Source organism: Schistocerca gregaria, chromosome 2 (genome assembly GCF_023897955.1).
Source record: "Schistocerca gregaria isolate iqSchGreg1 chromosome 2, iqSchGreg1.2, whole genome shotgun sequence".
Taxonomy (NCBI): domain Eukaryota; kingdom Metazoa; phylum Arthropoda; class Insecta; order Orthoptera; family Acrididae; genus Schistocerca; species Schistocerca gregaria.
The window spans coordinates 432,216,072-432,238,594 of NC_064921.1; the positions used below are offsets into that span (position 1 = coordinate 432,216,072).

Sequence of the window (22,523 nt, forward strand, 5' to 3'; positions counted from 1 at the left end):
AGGAAGCCCACAGAGTGGCCAGAGACTCGATTATAAGAAGTAAGAAAATCAGTAAGGAACAGTATGACATGAAACAAAATCCAAAAAACTTCAAGGTAGGAGATAAAGTATTACTGCACGATGAGTCGGTGAGACGGGGTAGATCTCGGAAATTAGATTCACAATGGAGAGGTCCATTTGAAGTAGTAAAAGTGGAAGGTCCTAACGTAGTAATAAAAGTTAAAAGAAATAAGGAAACAAAAGTACATGCCAACAGGCTGAAACAATTCTTTTAAATTTCAGGTATGGCACTCAAGTGGCAGGTCGTGAAATTCGTCATAGTGATAACAGCATACTACATCACTGCATCAGAGCATGCAACAAATGAGTACCAAGTGACGCCATTTCCGAGTTCATCAGGACTATATTACGATAATAGAGGACAGGTAGAAATATACAGTACCACATGGAGAATAGTCACATACGTAAATCTAGATATAATAACAGAAAGGTTTCAGAATGCAGAGAGGTATGGTAGGGCAGCGGTACAAAGGTGCCGAGAAACACTAACACAATTAAATGTAGGATTAATAGAATGCAGGGTACTAGACCAACAAGTAACCCATCATGTGGAAAAAATCACAGGATTGCAACTTTTAGTACAGCAGCTAACGAAACACGAGACCAGAAGGAAGAGAGGAGTATTCAACTTCGTCGGGCAGGTAAGTAAAATACTGTTCGGGACGTTGGACGAAGCAGATGCAGCATACTATAAGGAAAGAATAGACGCTATGGAGAAAAACTCAGAAGGGTTGTTGAGGCTAACAAAGGAACAGGTGGCAGTGGTAAGAGCCACATTGGCGGGAGTAAACAGGATGGTATATACACTAGAGTCAAATGAGCACATTCTGAAGACAGGTATGCAAAGACTAGAACGATTCATGAAGGAATACGTGAAGGAAACCGATATAGGGTTTAAACGTGTAGCGTCCTTCGCCACAGTAACAGAGCAAGTATTACAACTATCGGCAGTGTTTGGTCAGATCGAAGAGGAATACGAACAAATGATAAATGCCATTGTAAATGCTCAGAAGGGAATACTACAGCCTCATATAATTAATCCAGTCCAAATTGTAAAATACCTAAGTTTAATACGGGAAGAACTAAAAGATGTAAAGTTTCCTGTTCCTCTTACGGAGTCCTCAGGTTATCTATTGTTAAGAATAATTGATTTAGATGTTTTCATCTCGGGTAGCATACTAGGATATGTAATTAATATTCCATTAATAAATAATAACAATTTCAATTTGTATAGAGTACTCCCACTACCAAAAGAAATTCCAAACATGAAAGGTAAATATGTGTACATACAGCCAGAGAAAGAATTCTTACTAATAGATGAATCCAAAAGGCAGTACGCGAAACTTTCTGCGGAGGAACTAAAATGCAAGGAGCTAAGTAAAAATAGGAGACTGTGCAAACAAGCATTCGCCTTGCTGTCAACATTCGACCACGAAGAGTGCGAAGCCAAATTGTTGCAACCGGTAAGAGAAATTCCGGAAGACTGTGTGCGAAAAATAGTGGCACTGAATCAGAGCCTTTGGACTCATCTAAACAGTAACGAATGGCTATATGTAGCACCGAAGGAAGAAGGCTTAACAGTATTGTGTGGAAGGGAACCACCAAAGGACCTAGTAATAAAAGGGGTAGGAAAAATTAGTTTTTACAGTAAATGTAAGGGGTATGGCACTAGAGTGTTCATACAAACAGATAGAGTGATTCAGAGTAATGTGACGAAGAAAGACATAGTTCCGCAGATCAATCTAGAATTCGATTGTTGCGTGGTAAACAAGGAAAAAAGGAATGTCTCAACGTTAGCATTAGATTTGCCGTTGGACCAGGTAATAACACAGTTAGACGACTTGAAAGTCGCAGGAAAAAGACTGGATGATGTCCAGAAGATGGTAGAGAGACAAGAGGAGGAAATGAAATACTCCAGGTACTTCACACATTACTCCATAACTACGTATGTAGCCATATCAATAGTTATTCTAATCATAATAACATGCTGTTGTAAAAACTGTAAATGTTGTAAAGACTGTTTTAAAAGTATATGGAAATATTTTGAAGACAGTGATTGTTGTGGAAAAGTATGTATAAGAAATACCATAGTGAACCAATACCCAGAGACTAGTTCAGCTAGAAGACACAGTAATAAAGAAACTGAAGAGATAGTAATTTATGAAAGATGTGGAAAAGACCAAGGTGATACGGTCGCTTTCAGAAACAGACGTTAAATAACTGTATTTGAAATGTGTAATTGAAAAATAACTGTATTTGAAATATGTAATTGAAATGTAACTGTATTTGAAATGTAATTCTAATTGAAATGTGAATGTATGTATCAATGAAAGTGTCTTTTGATTTTAATGCAAATGCTTTTGACATAACTGAATGTTAGGCATGTATAATGTAATTGTATTATTGTGTGTTTAATGAATTTGACTTTACTAAATGAAAATGAAAAATATAACATATCAGATGCTAATGTAATAAACAAATCTGTAAAGCATGTAATGGAAAAAAAAAGAGTCACAATTGACTGGCGGGGGAGGTGTTGTAACCGCAGAAAAGCCAAGTCTAAATGCAGTTGTTCTCAGACGATACACCAGAAATCATACGGGGAGATAGAGTTAACAGGGGACGCCAGGCGTGTCAGAGGGGTCACAAAAGATAACGACGCAGCCAAATAGCCGAGGCGGCGGTCCAAGCGGCCAGGCAGCTGCGCGTGATAAGCAAGGAAGCAGACTCAGCTATTAAGATAAACAGGGCGCTCTGGGCAGGTCCCTTAATAAACAATAACTTGCAGTATCAACACTCTTGGCTAGAGGGAGAAGTCTGGGAGCGGAGAGAGAAAGAAAGAGGGCCCTAGGTGGGGACCGCACTACGTCATGAGGAGCCAATGAAGGGCTCAGGACGCAGTGCGTGACCATATAGGGAGAGGCCCCTCTACCCCTCCACCCAGCTTCTGAAGAAAAGTACTGAAGTTAATACTAAAACAATCCCTAATAAGGAAAAGTTGCACTCGACGCTACGTCATGCCAAGCGCTGGCGGGGTCGAAGGGGAAGAGCTAACAAAACTCGGAGGCACGCCGCTCCGGGGATCTCTCTCTCTCTCGGGTTTAGGCAGCGACGGTAGTCAGCGTGAGTAGCAGCCGACTTGGGCTGAGGGCGGGCTGCAGGCAGACAGTTGGAGATAGTCGCCGATGAGCGTTTAGGCAGCGACCGCGGGACTCTGACGTAGGGTGCTAGTGTGGGCAGCAAAGTGCTGGAAAGTTCTATCAGGCAGCCAGAACGGTGGAAGTCAGTCACCGTCTCTGTAATGGGCTTGGCTATTCTGTAGGTACAATCACTACGCAGTTAGGGTGATCTGTATTCTTTATGAATAAATTAGAACTTTTATAACGTCCATACGAGTTTACTTCTACCAACATCCTAGCCTTGTACCTTCACACCAGGGAATTTAACATCTCAGCCAGATCAAAAGTCTCCCTCTCAATTAGGTCAACCGGCTAATTCCCGTTTACGAACCGTGTCGCTCAATCCCTCGCAAAACCCACGCTTGGGACGTGACAAAATGAACAAATTGCAGCAGGGTTGTGCAACAATCGAAAGGGGGAAGTGCAGTATGATCTACTTCAGAGGGAAAGGTCCAAATGATAGAATTCTATCCCAAATTCCATGCCACTTTTCTTGACGTTGATCTCGCCATCACTGAACGCCAGCTATATACGTCTGTCCACATTAAACCTACTACCAAACAACAGTACTTACATTTTGACAGTCGCCATTCTTTCCACACCAAACGTCCCCTCCCATACAACCTTGGCATTCAAGGCAAATGTATTTGTTTGGATGCAGATTCTTTATAGCAGTATACCACCATTCTCACCTCAGCCTTCACTACACTTGATTACCCCACAAGCCTAGATAAAAAGCAGATTCAATGCTGATACTACTGATCAATCCACAAAACAGCTTCGGAGCCCACCATTGGTGACGCAGTGTTATCCTGGTCTGGAATGCATTAATCATCTACTTTGACAGGGCCATAACTTCCTAAAATCATGCCCTGAAATGAGAACCATCCTGTATGAAATTTTGCCCACCACACCTAGAAAAGCTTTCTGTTGCCCTCCCAATCACCACAATATTCTTATCAGACCCTATGCTCCTTCTGTACTCATCTTCCTACCCTACATCTCCTACCCCTGTGACTGTCCCTGCTGCAAGACTTGCCCTGTGCTCTCTCCTACCACCACCTATAATAGCCTTGTTACTGGCAAAACATATACTATCAAAGGGAGAGCCACCTACGAAACAACGTGTCGTATACCAGCTCTTATGTAAACACTGTTCAGCCTTCTACATCGACATGACTATCGCCATATCACCAAGTAGGATGAATGGGCATAGGCAGAGGGTGTATACTGGCAACTCACAATATCCTGTTGCAGAACTTGCTCTACAAGATAACATTCGTGACCTCGGCACCTGTTTCACCATATGCGCCATCTGGATTCTTCCCCCAACACCAGTTTCTCAGAACTCTGCAGGTGGGAACTAGCACTACAACATGTCCTTGGTTCTCGCCACCCATCTGGCCCTCATTTACATTAATTTCTTCCATCTCAGCTTTTCTTCACTGTTGCTACTCTTTGCTTCACTCCATTTTAATTTTCTACATCTTTCATTTCTTTCCCATATATTTTACACTGCTCGCCTCCCACCTCTCTTATGTACAATGCACTTAGCTTTTCACTCTTATTAACTCACACACGATATTTTAGTAGTAATCTCTGTCTTGCATTTTACCCTGTCTTCCACTTTTAAGCTCTTGGGTTTTCAAATCTCATCCGATGAAGTCCCCAACAATCAGTCTTTCCTTCTTATCCCATATGGTAAGTCACCCTGACCCGCGGCTCTGGGTGACTTTCCTGAAATCTACCTCTTTTCCTAGACCTCTCCAGTCCATTTTCTTCGCCCATCTTCCTTCCCCTTCCACGCTTCTGCCTGAAGAAGGAGCCACTGGCTCCGAAAGCTTGCCAATCACAACAGTATTTTATGTGTGTGTTCTGTCACCGCTTGGTGAGCAGTATTTTATCTATCCAATTAAGTAAAGTATATTAAAAACAAAGATTCCAAGACTTACCAAGCGGGAAAGCGCCGGCAGACAGGCACAATGAACAAAACACACAAACACACACACAGAATTACTAGCTTTCGCAACTGATGGTTGCTTCTTCAGGAAAGAGGGAAGGAGAGGGAATGACGAAAGGATGTGGGTTTTAAGGGAGAGGGTAAGGAGTCATCCCAATCCCGGGAGCGGAAAGACTTCCCTTAGGGCGAAAAAAGGACAGGTGTACACTCGCACACACACGCACACATATCCATCCGCACATACACAGACACAAGCAGACATATTTAAAGGCAAAGAGTAAGGGCAGAGATGTCAGTCGAGGCGGAAGTCTGGCAGCGTGCCAGTTATACACTGATAAGTTAGACCTTTATAAATCGTTTAATGCAGATTTAGTACATAACATACTTACAATTCATTATATGAATTTATCAGGTTTTTAGAATATGGTTGGCAGTACCTGTCATCAAATATTCAGACACAAATCACATACCTTCTGTACAATATTGTTCTTAACCCATGCACATGATGAATGCTGAAGGCACAGACAGATCACAATAAGAATTCAGAGTAGTCATCTCTCACATAATGACAGTAAATATGAGTTCCTCTCCGCCATATTATGAGGAGATATTAGACTGGAGCATCTCGTCTAAGACTGTTAATAACGGTTAATGAAGGAGCTTTGTGTGTGTTTGCTCTTAGTTAACATTTGATGACATCACTGATGTATTTGATTGGATGGATATTTGACTACTCCAAAGGAGAGTATGTCACTTGAATTTCATCATCATGCTCACTGGACTACAGTAGTGCTACTCTGACCCTCTAGTACTCTTGAAAATGTAGTGTCTATTGGTACCAATACCAGCCATAAAGTGTTGCAAGTGAACAACAGTATTATTAATAAATGGTACTTTAAAAGATTAACGGTTCCTGTATAAACAATATCAAGTCACCTGTGCTATGATTCTTTGACCAGCTGCCTATATTAATCACGAAATGTATGACCTAAATGAAATTCTTCTGAAAGGTGTGACACATTTTCCTATGATCACTGATGTGATTTAAAAGGAAGTGTGGTTCACAACCCTGTGCAACAGATTTCCATTGCTCTGCAGTCCAAGTATGACATTCTCATATCAACTGCAACTGAAGACCGACAAGATGATTTTTGTGAACTCCCAGCAATGTGTGGCCTGCATTTGTTCAGAGGTACATGTTCATAATACCCTCACTAGTCAAGGCATTGGGCAGCTATGTGCGCATAAAGGACTGTGTTTGGATGAAGTTAAGCAACGAAAAACTTTTTCATTGCTGTTTGTACATATTCTGTGCTAATGTGATACAACAGGAGCAAGTTAAGACATCAATTCTAACAGTTACAGCAACAGTTTATACAGAACTGACATTCTGTCCCCAAATCTAAAACACACAGAAACTTTTGTAGTATATATGCTGTATTTTTACAGTATATAAAAGACTATGTATAATATGTATAATGGTTTAACAAAGCTGAAGTTCATGTTGTGTTATTCATAAACTGTTACTAACAATATATGTATTCTTGTAAGAATTAAATAATGTATAAAAAAAACATAGGTCACAATAACAAAGTGGATGAAGAATAACTAACATAGCAACAATTAATGCTTGGCTATACCTTCTGTTCCGCAAACTGTTGTCATATTCCTCTGCTACCCCTGGTGCCAATTAATGAAGAGAACTGTGGCAAAATGTAATTGCTCTGTTTCGCTGTCATTACATGCATTGTTTCTATGTGCCATGATTATTTCATGCATGTGAAGGTAGCCGTGAAAATAAACAGAAAAATGCAGTTGCAACAAAGAAATTCATTAATTTGCTACTGCTTAGTGTGGTCACATCAATCTGCATTCCCAGTGCTGTAATGTTTCAACAAAATGAGAAACAATGGCATAATCCCATTGCATATAATAATAGTAGCTCAAAGAACTGCAGAAGCCTTGAACACAGAAGTAGTATTGTGGATGTTTCGAAAGAACAATACAGAGGTGCCGAAAAAGGAGCTGGTTCATCTGAGCTACAGACACTCAGCAAAAAGATAAAAGAAGAACATGTACATGTATCAAAATTTTTCAGTTGATAGGAAAAGTATAGCTAAATTGAAAATAATAAAATAAATGTATTTATATATAAAGGCAATTCCAGTAACTCTTCCGCAGATATAACAACATTTAGAAGGGAAGTGATTCTGATCTGAGTGGGATTTACCCTCCCACATATGTTCTTATGTCTTTTCAGTGTTTGCAGTCATTGCGCATGTTCCACATATTGAGTGAATGACTTCTACTGCTTTTTAATAGAGGCCTTACTTCATGTACCTCACTATGAAGGAATATCACTCTCTGCAAGAATAAAACTCCACGCAGGCTAGTGTGAACAAGAAATTACGCAGTTTATCTTTAAATGTGATTAGGTGATGTATTTAAATGCTGGACTCAGATTGTTATGTACAACAAAAATGGTAACATTTTATTGAGGAGAGTATCTCCCTTGAAATGATAGAGCTACTATGATTCTGTACAGCAAACTTATTAATGGATCAGTCCATATCAAATAAAATGGTTTGCACCTCATAGTGTTGGATACTTATTATTTTTTTATTTCTTGTACGGATCCACAATGTTGTTGTTGATGTTCTTGTAGTCTTCAGTCTGAAGACTGGTTTGATTATGTTCTCCATGCTGATCTAACCTATGCAAGCCTCTTCATGTCTGAATTATTACTACAATCAATATCCATTAGTAACTGCTAACTGTAGTCACAAATTGCTTTCCATCTTCACTTTTTAGCCAACTCTTTGAACTCCAATACCAAATCAACAATTCCTTGATGCCTCAGCAAGTGTCATATCAACTGGTCCCCTCCTTTTAGTCTAGTTGTAGCCTATATTTCTTTTCTCTCCAATTCGGTTCAGTATCTCCCCATTATCAGAATGAAATCTCCACTCTGCAATGGAGTGTGCACTGATATGAAACTTCCTGGAAGTTTAAAACTGTCTGCTGGTCTGAGACTCAAACTTGGGATCTCTGTCTTTTGGAGGCAAGTGCTCTAACAAATGAGCCACCCAAGCACACCCATGACCTGTCCTCCCAGCTTTACTTCTGCCAGTGCCTCGTCTCTTGATGAGGAGTCAATGTACTGGTATAAACAAAGGTGTGAGGACATTTCATGTGTTGTGCTTGAGTATCTCAGTTGGTAGTGCACTTGCCTGTGAAAGACAAAGATCCCAACTTCGAGTCTCAGTCTGGCACACAGTTTCAGCCCCTTATTAATTACATGTCATCTATCCATTTAATCTTCAGCATTCTTCTATACCACCAGATTTCAAAGTCTCCTGTTCTCATTGTCTGAACTGCTTATTGCCCATGTTTAACTGCTGTACAAGGCTACACTCCGGACCTTCAGAAAAACTTCCTAACATTTAAATTTATATTGAGTTTTAACAAATTCCTTCCACATTGGCTAATTATTTTGATTACATTCCATTACACTTGTTTTATTACTTTTTATGCTCATCTCCCCTCGGACAACATCCATTACTTTCAACTACCCTACCTATCTCCAACAATGTCACTGGCAAACCTCAAAGTTTTTACTTCTTCTATCTGAACTTTATTTCAATTCCTTCACTAACTTTTTCTTTGTTTTTCTTTAAAACTTACATAATGTACAGACTGAATAACATAGGCCGTACCCAACAACACTGTCACACTCCCTTCTCAATTACTCTTTTCTTTCATGTTCTTTGGTTCTTAGAACTGCAATCTGGTCTCTCTACAAGCTGTATATAAAATTTTGCTCCCTTTATTTTATCCTTGCTACCTTAGGAATTACAAAGCATGTGTTCCAGTCAACAATATCAAAAGTTTTCTCTAAGTCTATAAATGCTATAAATGTTGGTTTGCCTTTCTTTAACCTATCTTTTAAGAGAAGTCATAAGGTCAGTACAACCTTGAATGGTTCTACATTTCTGCAGAACCCAAACTGATTTTTTCCAAGGCCTGCTTCTACCAGTTTTTCCATTCTTCTGTAAATAACTTGTGTCAGAATTTTACAACCATTACTTATAAAATTGTTAGTTCGGTAGTATTCACACGTGTCAGCACCTGCTTCCTTTGGTGTCGGTATTATTACATTGTTCTTGAAGTCCAAAGGTGTTTCACCTGTCTCATATATCTTACACATCCCAAGTAATAGTTTCAATAATTTTGAAGGAATATCGTCTACTCCAGGAGCCTTGTTTTGACTTAGATCTTTCTGCACTCTGTCAGATTCTTCTCACAGTATCATCTCAACTTCATCTACTTCTTCTTCACTTTCTATAATATTGGCTTAAACTTTATTAAACTTTGTAGAGCCCCTCCATAAATTAATACAATCTTTTACCTTTCCCTTCTTTGCTCAGAAAGGACCTGCCAGTAAAGCTCTTGATATACAACTCCTGCTCTTTTCTCCAAAGGATCTCCTTCGTCTTCCTGTCATGAGGAATCTATCTTTCTCCTAGTTTCTCACATTTCTCCATACTTGCATTTGTCATCTAGCCATTCCTCCCCAGTCATTTTGCACTTTCCGCCAATCTCATTTTTTAGACATCTGCACTCTCTTGTGTGTGCTTCATTTGCTATATGGACCCACTGAGTAAATGAAAAGTACAGAACTTCATACTTGTTTATGCACAAACAATTATTAGTTTTTCAAATTTCAAGAAATGAAAACTCATCATTTTTATGATATCGTCATGAGGCAGAAATGTCTTCAACTTCAAAACTGTCGATGATAGAAGGTGAAACTGATGTCTTTCTAAAGATCTTGATTTGAGTTTTAATTTGGTGTGTAACACACTAAAAGTGTAGCTTTTTCTTGGTTTGTTTAAAAATGAAAAGTAAATATATACTTTGGAAAAGCTCATTAATGGCCCATTTGTTTTTTTCAAAACAAAAATATGTTTTTCATTTGTTGTTTACAAATGGTGACATCAATTTGAAGTTGAAGTTGGAAAAAGAATGGGTTCATAGGACATAAAATCAAGAGCCAAACCTTGACTATTTTAGAAATGACAAGATCTGAACAGAAGAGAGACACTTGTGGGAAAAAAATGGCTTACTTACTGAAGGAACTAGGATTGAACAGTTGTTTAAGAATGGACGAGAAATGCCTTTTATGACTGCTAAAGCTTGTCAACCCACATTCGATGAGAAAGAATACCATTATTGTGATAAGAGGAGCTGTAAGCTGCGAAGAGAAGCTCTCAAAACCTTTCATTCAGTTCAGGTAAATTTTTACAGTTATTGTGTAAAATTATTCCTGAAACATGCGATATTATTTACAGGTGCCTTTGGAAATACATCATGGCAAAGCAAAATAAATAAAACAAATGGTGTTCATGTAAACATTGTGTATTTATTCATGTGTGTAGCATAAAAGACACCCCTTTAAGTCTGAGAACCACATTTCAAAGTAAAAGGTAAAAGGTAAATAAATGGCCACAAATGACAGTAGTGTGCATCATGTAATAGCTCTGGATTAACCACAAGCGCTGGAACGAAGACAAACGGAAGACCAGAGAAGGCGGTGAGGAAAAACATCGGCCAATGGTGCACGGAAAAGGACTGTGCCACAACAGGAACGACATGTGAAAGATGTGAATATAAGTGCCGCTCCTGCCTGCCTCGAGTCTCAGATTGCCTCAGTGTACTGACGTTAGTGGAACATAATTGCAAAGTATGCTACAAGAACCACTAGTTGTGATCGTTATCAGGTACTTGTCTGTACTTTCCTATAGTGAGGACTATTACTGTTGGCATGTTACTTGTGACACAGATGTATCTCCAAAGCTAAGTGTTGTCAATTGCTTTATAGAAATAAAACTACTAATGTTATTTGTTTGAATTGTTGTACAGCATTCTGAAAACGCTGCATCCCTTAGGCATCCTATAAGCGATGTGTGGGCAAGACCCAAAAACTGGCGACACGGTGTTAGAAACAATCCCCGTGCCTGACAGGTACAGATTTTTTAGTGTATATTGTGCCGGCGCCTTAATTGTCTCTTGTCTTTACTTTGCAGGAGCATTCGCTTTGCTTTACCAGTTTCTTGTCGTTTTTGCTAATCAGTGTTTTCAGGTGGGCGTTGCAGAGAATTTATTTGATTTTGTCGTTATTTCCATTGCTTGCCATAAAAATGTTTTTGCATTTGTGTCTTCCAAAATACCTGCTCCACCTGTCCTGCCCCCTGCTCAGGTGACGCAGCCACAAGTGTTAGATGCAACACAGCTAATGCAGATGTTTCAGTTTCAGACTCAAGAAATATCCTTATTACTCAACACGGTGCAGCAACTACTGGCCAATGTGGCGTGCTCGACAGAAGAAGCACCGCCTGCTCCAGCTGCTATACCACCTTTACGGCAATTTTGTGACCAAGAAGAGGAATGGCTTGAGTGGTTGTCTCAGTCTGACATACCAGGTACTGTGAAACTTCCCTAACTATTATCCACAGTAGGAAGGGCAGTGTTCAGATTAATCCAAAAGTAATAAATACACCAACAGTTACATAAGAGAAAAAGCACTTAGCAACTGTTAGAAATGTAAAAAAATTGTTACATTTTGCTCTTCATAGCAGTTGGCATGGCCATCACTTTTAATAATGAAATAAATATATTTTATGAATGAAAGTCTGCTAGCTGGTCTTTATTTCAGTTTTTAGGTTCCACGTATGATATGAAATGAAACCTATAAACCAAAATAAAAAATAAATACATTTTCCATTTCATTTCCTACAAGTACTGGGAATAAAACCTATCATTCACTTATCAGTGTGCCTCATGAAATCATTATGGATTCATTAAAAAATGAAACAAGTGCTTCATTTCTTGGATCTCTTATTTCTGCACTGTCTGAATGACATGTCTCACAAACATCTGCAATCTTTTTAAGTTTCATAAGCCGTATTTGAACAGTTTATTCCTGCACACAGTGACAGAAGACAGACTTTTGTTGAATGGTTGGTACAACAGCAGTGTAAATGACACAAATTGTTGGGATAAGTGGTGGCTGGGTGGAGGGGTAGTGGGGGGGGGGGGGGGGGGAGGAGGGAAGGGCGGCGACTGGCGGGTTGATATATCCAACTGACCACCCAACTAGAGAAACTGGTCAGTCAACAAGCCTACTCAAATATGGTCTATTGGTCTGTCAACCAATAAATTGGTTCGTGAGTAGGACCTTTAATATAACTACGAACAGCACTACATACAGTATAGTTATTGTTAGGCTGGCAATGTTTGGAGACAAACCGTTTAAGAGATATGAATTGCTCCAACTTTTTAAGTCTCCTACTCTTAGCTACAGAGACCAAAGCTCAAGACAATTTCTTGCTTAATGTTTGTAAACTCTACTTGAAAGCCAACACCTTTTCAGCATTGTAATACTTCAATTGCACTTTCTTTTTGTTTCTTTCTGTTAACATTCATGAAATGTAAATGACAGAAAATTAATAATTATGATAACACAAAAGTGGGTAGGAGATTCCATTCTGAACACAAAGGATTTGAAGAAACTTCTAAAAAATGTTGTAAACAGCAGGAAAACAAAGCAGAGTTATACTGTAGTTAGTAATCTGTTTCTGCTTTCCATTAAGTACACAAATAGTTTCATCTCATTTCTTCATCATAACATGATATAGCGCTGCTCTCATTGTCGGGCACACGCGTCCCTTTAGCCTAACTATAAACACAGCACGAAAAAAAATCACACACTGCAAATAACAGAAATAAAACTTGCGTAACTAGGCAGAGAAGAAAAAGAAGCAAGAGTAAAATGAAATATCATATAGAAATAATATGTTCCCTGTCCATGAGGCAAATGTGAATTATCAAATTTTACAATAAATATAAACCAACTAGACTGTCTTTTCATACTGAGACCTGATGTTTGAGCAATATCAAGCTATTATTACTGACTTTGTTTGACGAATCAATCTGATGAATTCTGGCCAATGAAGATTTAGTACTAAAAAAACCAACTATATGTACATTCTTGTGAGTTACACAGGTAATGAGTCATGAACTCACATATAACAAGCAAGTAGTTTACAATATTAATTATAACTACCCCAGGTCCATTTGGAAAGACATATGTAATCCATATAGCTTACCATTTATCTCCAAAACTAAGTATTTGCATATCAGTTGCATGAAGCATGAAGGAAACCAACCTGAGCAAAAGTTACTCCACACAAAAAATTTGTCAATGTATCACAACAAACTGAACACTGTACAAGTTTTAATGACAAGGATGAGCGCCAAACATCAGCACTTTTAGTCTGATGCTCTTCATATGGAACAGGTTTAACTTGCTTTAGAACTTTATTTGTGTTTCAGGCAATACTGCCAAGGTTTTGTTTTCTTTACTCTCTATCTATTTTTCAATACAGCTGTACTACAAAAGGCTTACAGTCAAGCACCAATAAAGTATCAAACACAATAATTTACAGCTGTGTTGAAATGTGAAGGAGTCATCAGCAACAAGCAGAGTATATCGTTTCATTACTATGTTATTTTATTTATGACAAGAAAAATAATTGCAATGCTCAGAAATAAATTCAATAACTTTGCAGGCACAAAGGTAAAGCTTCATCCTTGTCACTGTCACCATTATCGGAGAACATATTGCATAGTGTGAAATGAGTCAACCAAAGGTGCAGTTAGCATCAGTACATTTCATGCTGTGTTATGTACAGCCTTGTAGGTGTCTAGTGAGAGGAATCCACCAATTACCAAAAGAAAAAGTCCGAAGTCTCTAATTAGATAAAAGATGACACACAATTACTGAGAGAGAAAAAGAAAGAGCTCAGTAAGATTTGTAAAGATAAAGAAAATAAAGTGAAATGTAAGTGCTTGAACAATAAAATATAAAGTAATTATGCAAGCTTACATGCACACATAAAAGTTTTAATACAAGTACTGGTTAATGATGATGCAACTTGATGATTCAACACTTCTGTCCACACACTCTTTACTTCTGGTGATTTGTGGCTTCCTCTCCAGCAACCTGATGAGCTACATCACTGCTGACAAATCTTTGTCAGGTTCAGTAACTTGACACGAATTTTACTAAATGATGAAACTAGATGACCATACAAATGCCACACAATTCTGAAAGGTACTGTGATCTCTACCATTACTGTGAAGGAAACATGTTAGACCATCCAACTGGAAGTGGATTTTTTTTTTTTTTTAATGCAGAAATGCTTTGATTAAAATCAGTTGTTGAGCACTGCAGTAACAATTATGTAGATCTCAATGGAAAAATTCACATAATTTTTCTGTGTGTACTGTTGGACTGACTGCAAGATACACTCCTGACAAAAAAGTAAAATTGTTCTAGATAAATATGAATAAAAACGCACTTTTCAATTTCAGAAAATTTTGAATTATTCATGCCAAGGGTAATATGTTAACACTGCACCCTCAATGTTTAGGTTCTAAAGAGGAAAGAGACACAAAAAGTAAATTAGACATAATCTTAAGTGAAATATTACATTAGCCACCTGAAATATTAAAAGGCAACTACATAACTTTCACATCTCTGTGTGCTTTCATTTGTATGATAATTCTTACAATTCCATTTTTATGTCTATTAGTATCATGTCAGCTCTTACTGAAAGCTGTAATAATAACTTGAGATTTAAATAAAATGAAAGGGAAAGAAATACTTGAAACAATCTCAAAATTTAAAATATTGAACATATGAGCATGTTTAGTGTGAGGCACTCACAGGTTGCTGTATTTGCTGCTGCTGTTGCATCTGCACTTGCATCTGCTGCATCTGCAACTGCGCAGCAGGCTGTGTGAGCATTTGTTGCAATGCCTGACTTTGTGCTAAGAGCTGCTGCTGGATCTGCATGTTTTGTGCCATCGCTGTCTGCAAGAAGGCACGCTGATAAGCAGCAGCCACGCCTGGGTCCACACCGGGTGCAGCTGCTGGCGCCGTTGGTGCAGCACCAAAAGGTGTTGGCAGGCTCAGACCTGTGATAGTATTCACATGTTCATTTTTTCCTCTTGTAGTTGGCAGCATGCAAGTCTTTTAATTCTTAAAAAATCATGTCTACATTTCTCATTTCTATAAAAATTTTGTATTTCATTCTGATAAGTAAGACATATCTAGTGCTACCGAATCAGTTACCACACCCATATACTTAACCTAAAGACTGACTAACAACTTAAGCCACATATTGTGCTTTCACTGTACATCACTGTGTATGTGCAGATATGGAGAAAAAGGAGCACTCACCTATATGTATATGATGAAAGCTAAGCTTTTCTGCCTATTAGCATACAATGACAAATAAAATAATAATGAGCTCATGATAGATTATATTAAATCATTGTCACTTCTCTGTGGTTCTTTCTTGATATATTATCAACTGGTGTTCTTATTGAGATTCAAAATTCATTCTCTATTACTGATGTTGGGTGGAAAGTTGAGTAGTCTACAATATTAACTACTCATGCTAACAAAACATCACAAAAAAGTTAAACAACTGTTGGCTAAATATCCCAAAAATTGTGCCAACAGGCATTATAACATGGAAAGCAAGCTGACTGAACACCAAAAAGCACAGGGACAATGCAAATAAACAGAGACAAAATTGCTATTACCATAATTTCAGCAACATTTCCAATGTAGACATTCCACTTCTGCACAACAGTTACAACCACTAAAAGTATCCCCTGCTTCGCTTGACAAGCCAATAGGGAGAGGAAAAAAGAGCCATGTGAATTTTTGTAGTATAGTTCGAAATGTGAGATAGGCACACTGAGAATATTAAGGAAAGACTTGTACAACTATTCAAATGTTATTCAGAAGTAAAGAAACATGAGCTCCCAAGAACAAACTTTGTTTACAGCCAGTTACATTGACTCACTGTTGTGTGGTATTGATATTAATTACTTTGCAACATAGTCACCACTATTATTCAATAAACTGTACCATCAGTACATTAAGACATCAGTGCCTCCCCCACCCCCAATAAGAAATCTGTCAATTTTCTGCTAGATGAAAATTTCTTACCAAGTGCTACCTCAGTGGGACAAATAGATGTAAACTGCTGGTACGAGATTAAGACTATAAGGGAAATAGCCCAATGCAAACATCAATAGAATTTTCATTTGCCGCTAAGTAAGTATATGAATACTGACCTGGGAATGGCATATGTATTTTAGAGCACACTATTCAACACAACTGTTGTTAACGGTGCTCCATGGGAGGCATCTATGTCTTGAAAAAACTGAGGTAGTTCTGGGCTACTGCTGATCCAATGACAGTTTCTGATAAAAATGAATAAATGGAAAATCCATCCTTCCCACCAACACCAGTTTTCTGAATTGCGCAGGTGGGAACTTTCTCTGCAATACATCGTATGTTCCCGTAATCCTCCTGGCCTGAACCTTCGTTAGTCATTGTCCTCGCCCATCCAGCCCCTTTCCTGTTCCCATTCCAGCACTACACCGCTCTCATTCCACCACCAAACCCAGTCTTTTTATTTCTCTCCTTTTCTGCTATTTCCTCCCCTCTACTCCTCACCTCTCCCCTCTCCTCCATCTAACCTGCAGCACTTTGCTGTCTGCCACCATACTATCCCTCCCACTCCCCACCCCAACCTCCTCCTTAACACCACCCAGGCGCCACTCCCATCATGTATTGGTGCTGCTGCTCACAGTGTGGTTTCAGTTGCCTGAGACTGCAGTCATGTGTGAGTTGCGTTTGCGTGAGTGTGTGTGGTGTGCCTATAAGTATCTATTGTTGACGAAGGCCTTAATGACAGAAAGTTATAACTGTGAGAGTCTTTTTGTTGTGCCAATCTGCGACTTAGTATCTCCGCTGTATGGTGAGTAGCAACTTTCCTTCTGTAATATTGTTAAATTAATAAATGGGAATAAGTTGTTACTCAGACGCAAAGTGCTTCCCATTCGACCATGTCAATGGATGCTACAGAATCTTCCAGGAAACAACTGCTCAATAAATGCACTACACTACTACAAGATGGATACAGGCCAGTGGTGGCAGTATTGTGCTACAAGGGTTAAGCTAGTGGGGTACACTAGTACTTGCAGTCATTGCAGACGATGTCATGTGCACAGTAGTCGTATTATTGTAGTCCATTTGCACACCTTCATAGGTAATGTCTTCTTCAATGGACAGAAGATTTCCAACGGTACAACTATCCATGCCACAAGATCAGAAATGTTTCTAATGATCTGAAGAGATCAATAACCAATTCCTATTGACATCCTGGCCTCCAAAGCCAACTACAATGAAAATAACAAAATACAAACTTGCAGTATATAGACAATCTGCCCATAATCTATAGAATATGAATGGTGTCATTAACACACTCACCTCTGCAGTCAAGGTTAGTAATGCAAGCCTGTGCAGTGGCAATTGCTTCAAGGGTACCCTATTTGAATCCTGATGGTCCAAGAAGCTTTTCTTCATCAGTTCTTAGCAGAAGAGGGGAGATCAAGTGGTGACTCCTGATAACCAAAATTTACACTCATGCTCTGGATTAAATTCCTAAAACCTATGTGGTGCCTCACTGACTGAGGGTATGTGACACTGTTTTTGGTGATCTGTCAGATGGAGACAAACTTGGTGTTACTCCAGAGAAGCAGGTTCGTACTGGACTGGGTTTACCCTTTCGCTTTTCTCAATGTCATAGCACACAAACATAATACCAAACTACTCACACGTCCATCTCTGTCACCTACACTCAACAGATACTCTTAAAGAGACAACTCTTACACACTGAGTGGGAAACAGGCATTGAATGCAGAGGAAGAAATCCCAGTCCTCATAAGGTGACTGAACCTGCCCCTTGGTATATCCCAGCCAACAATGCTACATGTATCTTTATTTCTTTTGGCAACATTTACCTACAAGCACTTACAGAATTGTTGTCTTGCATCTGCTCCATATACACTCCTGGAAATGGAAAAAAGAACACATTGACACTGGTGTGTCAGACCCACCATACTTGCTCCGGACACTGCGAGAGGGCTGTACAAACAATGATCACACGCACGGCACAGCGGACACACCAGGAACCGCGGTGTTGGCCATCGAATGGCGCTAGCTGCGCAGCATTTGTGCACCGCCGCCGTCAGTGTCAGCCAGTTTGCCGTGGCATACGGAGCTCCATCGCAGTCTTTAACACTGGTAGCATGCCGCGACAGCATGGACGTGAACCGTATGCGCAGTTGACGGACTTTGAGCGAGGGCATATAGTGGGCATGCGGGAGGCCGGGTGGACGTACCGCCGAATTGCTCAACACGTGGGGCGTGAGGTCTCCACAGTACATCGATGTTGTCGCCAGTGGTCGGCGGAAGGTGCACGTGCCCGTGGACCTGGGACCGGACCGCAGCAACGCACGGATGCACGCCAAGACCGTAGGATCCTACGCAGTGCCGTAGGGGACCGCACCGCCACTTCCCAGCAAATTAGGGACACTGTTGCTCCTGGGGTATCGGCGAGGACCATTCGCAACCGTCTCCATGAAGCTGGGCTACGGTCCCGCACACCGTTAGGCCGTCTTCCGCTCACGCCCCAACATCGTGCAGCCCGCCTCCAGTGGTGTCGCGACAGGCGTGAATGGAGGGACGAATGGAGACGTGTCGTCTTCAGCGATGAGAGTCGCTTCTGCCTTGGTGCCAATGATGGTCGTATGCGTGTTTGGCACCGTGCAGGTGAGCGCCACAATCAGGACTGCATACGACCGAGGCACACAGGGCCAACACCCGGCATCATGGTGTGGGGAGCGATCTCCTACACTGGCCGTACACCTCTGGTGATCGTCGAGGGGACACTGAATAGTGCACGGTACATCCAAACCGTCATCGAACCCATCGTTCTACCATTCCTAGACCGGCAAGGGCACTTGCTGTTCCAACAGGACAATGCACGTCCGCATGTATCCCGTGCCACCCAACGTGCTCTAGAAGGTGTAAGTCAACTACCCTGGCCAGCAAGATCTCCGGATCTGTCCCCCATTGAGCATGTTTGGGACTGGATGAAGCGTCGTCTCACGCGGTCTGCACGTCCAGCACGAACGCTGGTCCAACTGAGGCGCCAGGTGGAAATGGCATGGCAAGCCGTTCCAAAGGACTACATCCAGCATCTCTACGATCGTCTCCATGGGAGAATAGCAGCCTGCATTGCTGCGAAAGATGGATATACACTGTACTAGTGCCGACATTGTGCATGCTCTGTTGCCTGTGTCTATGTGCCTGTGGTTCTGTCAGTGTGATCATGTGATGTATCTGACCCCAGGAATGTGTCAATAAAGTTTCCCCTTCCTGGGACAATGAATTCATGGTGTTCTTATTTCAATTTCCAGGAGTGTAACTATACACGGCTCAGTCTAATCACAATGTAATAACTGTTTGCTTGGTTTTTCTCTTGAAACGTCATATAACATATTGGTCAAATGCATGATTCATGACAAACTTATCTGGTGCTCTCACCCAGTTCCAATTACATACACCAAACATTTTACAAACCCTTCTGTTATTCTGTTAGGTTAAAAAAACTTAGTCTGTAAATTCCATATCCCCAGTTTACTTTGTACAACTATCTTTAACACTTATAGCTAGTATACACAGATGAAGATGTCTCAATGGAAATAAAAAAACACTAAAAGGAGAAATGACTTTAAAATAAAATATTGTATTTTTATGATATTGAAAAGTCCTGTAAGGAATGCAAACATTTAAATCAGTGAATATTGTCATGTTGTAACCATAATCAAATCCAAATCCAAAAGCAGGGTCATCAATGAAATACAGCAATTAGCACTGAAAGCACATTTATTATGAACACCAACACACAGACAGAACTCCATCAAATCTTCTAGAACATACAAACAAGAAATTTTGAGAAACTTCCAGAAATGATATATACCAAATAATTGCTGGTATCTGGTTTGAACTGGCAACAACAAACCTGCCAGCCAGCAACACTAACCACTAAGCTACAATGAATGCATGAAGCATGGCACATGACATTTTCCCTCTCTTGGAGAAAGAGTGTTCCACTGTGTCAGTAGTTCTCGTTGGAGCACCCTGAATCAAAATCTTCTCAATAGTGTTCTGTATGGCAGCACCAGGATCCTCGCATTCTGGTCATGTTGCCACATCCTCTTCACTATGAGCGTCAACAGTAGTCCCACCCACGGAATCTTCACGACAGTCTAGTGGGTCTTCAGTTTCCTTGGACAAGAAGACCCCATCATTGATCTGCACCTCAGAACTCTAGTAGGGCTTCACATGGAGGACTTGACATCTCTGCACTTCTGTCTTCCTGATGAAATGTAATAATCCTTGACATTGTATGTAACATCCACTACCCAATAGCTCCATTGCCCACGCAGGAGTGAAAGTCCATACCAAATATCCCAAGCTGAATCGCATTGTCTGGTGCTTGCCATTTTACTGCTCTTGGTCCTTCTCCTGGGCATCCACAGTCCGTATGTGAGCCAGCTATCTTGCCTCTTTAGCCCTGGTGATGAGCTGTTCCATGTACTCATCCTGATTACTGTCTGGGTGAAACAGGAATAATGTATCCATTGCTGTTTTGGCCACGCAACTGGGGGTCTGGCAGAATGGCATGAAGCCTGTTATGTCTTGCTATACCATGTTGTATGTGACTATCATGACGGGAAGTATTGTACCTCAATTTATCTGTTCGACATCAATGTACATTGAGAGCATACCTGCTAACATCTTATTAAAGCATTCTGTGATGCCTTTCATCTGTGAATGTAGGCAGTTATGACCCTGTGGGTTCTGTTGCAATGTTAAATTATCTTTGATACTAGCTAGTCTCCACTTGAAAAGTTTTCCACAATCAGAGAGCATTACACAGCGTACTGTGCACTTCAAAATGGTGTCTTCTACAAGGATCTTTGCAATTTCCTGAACTTTGTCAGTCAGCACCACTTTGATGACAGCACAGCAGGTGAGGTAGTCAGTGCAGACTGTTGTTGTTGTGGTCTCTGAAGACCACAACAACAACAGTCTGCACTGACTACCTCACCTGCTGAGACTGGTTTGATGCAGCTCTCCATGCTACTCCATCCTGTCCAAGCTTCTTCATCTCCCAGTACCTACTGCAACCTACATCCCTCTGAATCTGCTTAGTGTATTCATCTCTTGGTCTCCCTCTATGATTTTTACCCTCCACGCTGCCCTCCAATACTAAATTGGTGATCCCTTGATGCCTCAGAACATGTCTTACCAACCAATCCCTTCTTCTAGTCAAGTTGTGCCACAAACTCCTCTTCTCCCCAATCCTATTCAATACCTCCTCAATAGTTATGTGATTTACTCATCTAATCTTCAGCATTCTTCTGTAGCACCACATTTCAAAAGCTCCTATTCTTTTCTTGTCCAAACTATTTACCGTCCATGTTTCACTTCCATACAGACTGTAAACAGATTATTATCCATCAATTTCTGTTTGTCAGGAGCTTCCCCATGAGTTCAACTCTAATGTGATGAAATGACACTGCTGCAGGCATAATTGGTGCCAACTGACCAAATTAACTGCAGCACTTGCTTCTGTCATTGACATTCCTTACAGTGGCTCACATTGTGTCTGACACAGCGGTAGAGACCTGGCGAGTGATAGCTGCATCTATTTCTGTCTAGAATCTTCACAAATCCCACGTGACCAAATGATGGATCATCATAGAAAAGCTTCAGGACAGCTGGCTGTAGATGAGCAGGACAATGAGCCACTATTCCTGCCCCATCAATACATAGTTCCTCTTACAAAATGTACTGTTTATTAATTGGAATTGTTATTTTGTCTGTTCCTCCTTCTTCAAGGCTTCTACAATTTTCAGCAATGCTGGATATTTCCTTTCTTCAGCAGCAATGGTACTTGATGCTGTGATGACTGAGATTTCATCCACAATGCTTTGTTCCGCCAAAGGAAACCTTCAAAGGCAGTTAGTCTCCTCATGTTTACATTCATTTTTGTATAACTATATGACATGCTAGACCTGAAGCCTGAATTCCCATCTTGCAAGCTGACCCATGGGATCCTTCGGAATAGTCAGTCAGCAAAGAGAATAGTTGTCCATCAAAAACGGTTATGGTTGGCCAAATAAATACGGTCAGAACTTGTTGATTGCCCAAACAACAGCAAAACAGACTTTCTCAATTTTATAATAGTACATCTCAGACTTGGAAAGTACTGTGGAAGCATAAGCTACCACCTTCTCAGCACCTACCTGAATTTGCATTACAA

At 40.3% G+C, this 22,523-nt stretch overlaps 1 protein-coding gene across 8 annotated transcripts in view; it reads right to left on the minus strand.

Annotated features, from left to right (window-relative positions):
• Positions 1 to 22,523, minus strand: part of LOC126324633 (unconventional myosin-XV) — a 921,967-nt gene that overhangs the window by 281,796 nt on the left and 617,648 nt on the right. For all 8 annotated transcript variants that reach the window (XM_049995079.1, XM_049995082.1, XM_049995077.1 and 5 more), the window contains one exon: positions 14,990 to 15,240. In XM_049995079.1, coding sequence (XP_049851036.1) covers positions 14,990 to 15,240 — 251 coding nt within the window. The remainder of the gene's footprint in view (positions 1 to 14,989; positions 15,241 to 22,523) is intronic.